At 36.6% G+C, this 5000-nt stretch overlaps 1 protein-coding gene across 1 annotated transcript in view; it reads left to right on the top strand.

Annotated features, from left to right (window-relative positions):
- LOC137970639 (26S proteasome non-ATPase regulatory subunit 12-like) overlaps positions 1–5000 on the top strand; it is a 21366-nt gene that overhangs the window by 15665 nt on the left and 701 nt on the right. Inside the window, exon 11 of the mRNA XM_068817165.1 lies at positions 4106–4183. Within this exon, the coding sequence (XP_068673266.1) occupies positions 4106–4183 (78 nt within the window). The remainder of the gene's footprint in view (positions 1–4105; positions 4184–5000) is intronic.

Raw genomic sequence — 5000 nt, 5'->3', positions numbered from 1 at the left:
TTTAGACAGTTAGAAATTGCCACGCTGTTCTAAATTAAAAAAAAATGTTGATGACACGTAGGGATTGATCATGTGCAAAAATAAACAAATTAGGTTTGACAAGTCGACTGGACTGAGTCATCCATTTCTTTGGATGAACAGCAAATCAAAGAAAGTCAAGGCAACCGGCAGAGTCTTCTTTCCTCTTCCCGATATATCTAGAAAGATCGAAAGAGACTCTGCTCGCAAGGTAGGTAGGTAAGCCAACCTTGAAATTAAAATAATAATGCTACTATGAGGCAGTCATAGCATTCACAGTAGGGAGCTTAGGAAAAGGAAGGAGACAACAACGTCGACGAGAAGACAACAAAACTATATAAATTATGTAGCTTCATTGAACAAAAACAAAGGCTAGATGCAAACCCTGCAAGTGGGTTTTTGTTACATTTTTTAGCCATGCTCATCCCGACAACAACATGAGGAAATTTCCATCCAAACCATTCATGCCAATGTTTTTCGTGAATGTTGTTGATACACCCTATGCTGCTGAAAGACTTAATAGCCGAAAATAATGTTCTAAAATAGTGTTCTCATAGCCTTCATTGTCATCCTTGCTAAATCATTTCAGTATCTGAGAGATGCAACTATAACTAACAACGTAGTTATTGTTGTACATCAGCATTTTGGTGAATACTTCATGTACAGACAGTGCTGTAAGTAAAGTAAAGTAAAGCAAAGTAAAGAAACCACAATTAAACGTCGATAACTCGTAACAGTAATTCAACTGACAAACCTGAGGTCGAAGGTGCACTCATTTTACTCCCCCCTCGCCAACAGCTCCGTTGTATGGGTATTTAAAGCTACTTAAGCTACACAGAACGGAAAGAAGTCGAAACAAGGACGTGAGATCCGTGAATCAAACTCAGGACGTCTTGCACCAAGGCCGCGCACTAACCGACTGTGCCATCCTCGCTCCTTTCCATGTAAATAATGATTTTTGTCAACCATACAATTTCAGAGGTGTGGGATCCTCAGGGGATCTAGAGGCAGTACCAGTGGGTCCCTATGATACATTAAGTTTTTAAACGTTTTTCTCCTGATTTGTTGGGTCAGGTATCCACCTTTGTCAGGTTTTGATCCTGGACTCACCTCTCACTTGAAACACTGAATCATGAGCACAAGATTAATCCACTCCAATTATCTTATTGTTCCCAAGTTATATGCCACATAAAGTAACCTTGGCAATACAGTGAGGGTACTGATCATCTTTGGTAAATCACGTGGTAGAGGTATTAGACCACTATGTTATTGTACCAGGGTAGTCACAGGCGTAAACCCTAACAAGCCCAACATTCACGGTCTCTTTAATATATACCTATGACTTTCATGAAAAAATCTTATTATATGGCTAGTGTTTCTGGCCGATATAATGTGTGCTGTGATTGGCTAAGAGCAGCGAAGCACTAGGGCATTATTCTCCCGTAATGCCTGCAGGCCAATTATGGGTTATGCAAATTAGTGTTTTCTTCTTTAGAATGGTATAAGCAACTTAATAAGCTTGATCTCAAACCTCTGCCTCGCTGTATTGACCTTCTATTGCTCTGTCAGTATGGCAAGGCCTCGGTTTGAGACTGCTGTAACGACCTCACTCCTGGTTATTAAGTAATTATTATTTTTGTACAATAAATTTCTGGACTTGTTTATGGCAATATAATAATTATTATTATTTTTTCACCCTATTGACTTTCTCTTTTAAAGTTGCTGTTTTGCAGGCTCTCAAGAGCCAAGCTTTTCCTTTAAAATGACTAAGCAAGGGAGGGGGTGTTTGAAATTGCAAGGGAGGGAGTGTCAATCAATCAATCAATCCTTTCTTTGATACAGTGGGTTAAAGCTATGAATAATTATAATATATAATAATAAAGTTGTATCGGCAGTCAACGGTGATTGTGGACCTACCGGGTACTATAATTATAACTAGTGGCAGCTATCACTAAGTGCCAATGAGACAGTCAACATAATACATAGTTTGCAGATTTCTATCAGAGTGTTATTTTTGGAACCCAATAGTAGCTGTAATTTTTTATTTCAAAGCACTTCAACTCAACTTATCCAAGTTAACAATAACACAATAGCAACTTTGTATCTCAAACAACAATGTAAAAGTCAAGGTGTTTTGCAATAATATTGAAAATGCTGCTGTAATTTTTGAACGGCTGAAATTTTAACATGAATATAAAATAATTAAGTTGTATAAAATCAATGCCGTATGCAAATTCGCCAAAGCGTTTTCAATGTGAAACATGTCATGGGGAATCAAACTCTCTTGCATGCCACATGAAAGTTGTTTCCCTTTTGGATTTTTAATTTTTTAAGATACAGCCATGAATTATATTTCAAATTGATTGTTTATTTGAAAATTGACAACTCGATGGTCACAAAACAAAAAACATAAGAACATGTTCGCTGGTTCAGTCTTGAGCTTGTTCACTCAATAAAATAAATATTTGAGAACACTCAAAGCAACTGTACACAACACATTGGTCAGAGAAATGGAAAAAAAAAAGTGTTTTCACCTATGATCATAAATATCCATGTGAACAATGTTGCTTCGTGCCAGTTTGTCTAATGATATCACACATCAAAACACGTTCCTTCATTGGTTCTTGAAGTCACATGACATAGGACCTTGGTTCCCTTACCTTATCAAGTGTGTTACATTTTATCGGGAGCATTCGACATTAATTTTTTTTCTGCATACACAACACTCTCACACTTCGACTCTGTTAACCTATAAGGCTGTCACCTCGTCAGCCGAGCGAAGATGGCGATAACTTAAAGACAAAACGTTGTTAGTGTAGAAGTAAAGTGTTAAAATAAATTATTTAAGTTTAAAATTAAGATAAAATAGAAATATATATGCATAATTTACAGACAAGCTAATAGCTTTTTGTAAACAAAAATAATGGAAAATAGAAGAAATTACAACTTTATAATTATACTATATACGCTTCGACTCTGTTAAGGCTGTCACCTTGTTAGCGGAGCGAAGATGGCGATAACTTAAAGAGAAAATGTTGGTAGTGTAGAAGTAAAGTGTTAAAATAAATTATGGAAAATAGAAGAAATTATAACTTTATATACTAGTAATCAATAAAATCGCCCTTTTTCTTTGAAATCAAACTAGCTTCCTTATTAACCCATTGACTCCTGGGGGTTCCCAACTGACGAGTAAAATCTTCTGGCATTAGACAGAGTAAAATACTAAGTATGGCCGGTTTAGGCTGGTTTAGGGGTGAAAGGGTTGAATGAAAATTTTAGAATGTATTTTGAGAATTAAATGCTTCTTTACTGGTATTGGTAGTTCTGGCTTTCTTATTTACAAAATTCCAAATGATAGGGCCCCTACGTGTTTATTGAAGGGAATTACATCCTAATTCAGTTTTTACTCTAATAGTACTATTATACACCACTGTATTCAATTTGATTACTAAAATTTCTGTTGATCCAGATGACCTAAAAGATACATGTAATTATGAGGTTTGCCTTGCTTGGAGCAAACCCATTAAGTACAAGGAACATCTTAAGTAGTATACATGTATACATCTTTTGTTGAGATATTCAATCTAAGGGAGCCAGGAACTTTTAAACAGACAAGAGCTACTTTCTAATGTGGACGATCATGAATATGATCCAAAATATGAAGCAAAGGTTGAGAACAATTTCCCCATACTGTATGTTTGATGTCAGGCTTGCATTTGGATATGTTTTGAAAAGGATATAAAGTAGTTTGTGACATCATCCTAGTATTAGGCCCTTTTCTCTTCCTTTACTACCAGTTTTGACTGTTTTCCCATCTTTTAAAGTTACTGGTGATAAAAAGCATGTTTTCTGGAAAAAAATTTAAAAGCAACAAAATATAATATTGAGGACAAGTCCAGTGAATTTTTGTCACTAAAGTGTTTCTTAAAGTGATAAGCACTTATCTGTTAATTAAGAGAAACAAGCTGCCTCTGTGCTTTAAAGGTGAAGTAGCTTTTATTTAAGGCAACCCTGAATTTGGCTGCAAGTGGTGATGACAAAATTGAAGGACGTTAAATAATAATGTTATGGATGTTTTTTTTAACAGAACATCAGAGTCATGGCAAAATACTACACCAGAATAACATTGCGAAGAATGAGCCAACTATTGGACCTGACAGTTGATGTAAGTTCTTGAGTTATGGATTTACACTTTCTCCCAATTATATGCATAAGGTACTTTGTTTTAATTTCCAAACACTGAGAAAATAGGCTCAACTTTTGAATTGCACCTTACTTTATTTGTTTTTCATTACTGAGATCAATCCTTTCACATTTTTTGCAAACAAGTTTTTGCACTGCTTCTTCGTCAAAAATTTGGACTTGCTTGAAAGGTGGCTGGAACCAGTTTCACCACTTTATGAGACCTTGTTATTAGAAGGGTTATAACTACTACACTGTATCACGTAAGAGCAATGTTATGGTACCATATGAAACACCAATAATTATTGCTTAACACATTTAATGTGCCCACTATGTGGGAGGCACGGTGGCCTCATGGTTAGTGTGCTCGACACAGGATCGAGTGGTCCGGGTTCAGGGCCTGGCCGGGGACATTGTGTTGTGTTCTTGGGCAAGACATTTTACTCTCACGGTGCCTCTCTCCACCCAGGTGTATTTATAAATGGGTACCGGTGTAATGCTGGGGGTAACCCTGCGATGGACTAGCATCCCATCCAGTGGGGAGTATAAATACTCCTAGTCGCTTCATGCTACTGAAACCTGAGTGCCGGCATGATGGGCCTTCTGGCTCGTAAGCAGTGACTTTATTGTGATGTAATGGGTTACAATGACAACATGAAAGAAAAGTAGACAGAAAACTCCAAAAACACCCTATATTTCATCTTTACTGGCTTATATCTCAAACATGAACTTGGTGACCCCCATTTTTTATAATTTGTAGAATAGTAATTCGCAATCTGAGACAGAACTATCGGCAAAGT

Source organism: Montipora foliosa, chromosome 9, assembly GCF_036669935.1.
Source record: "Montipora foliosa isolate CH-2021 chromosome 9, ASM3666993v2, whole genome shotgun sequence".
Taxonomy (NCBI): Eukaryota; Metazoa; Cnidaria; class Anthozoa; order Scleractinia; family Acroporidae; genus Montipora; species Montipora foliosa.
This window is presented reverse-complemented; position numbering and strand designations above follow the sequence as displayed.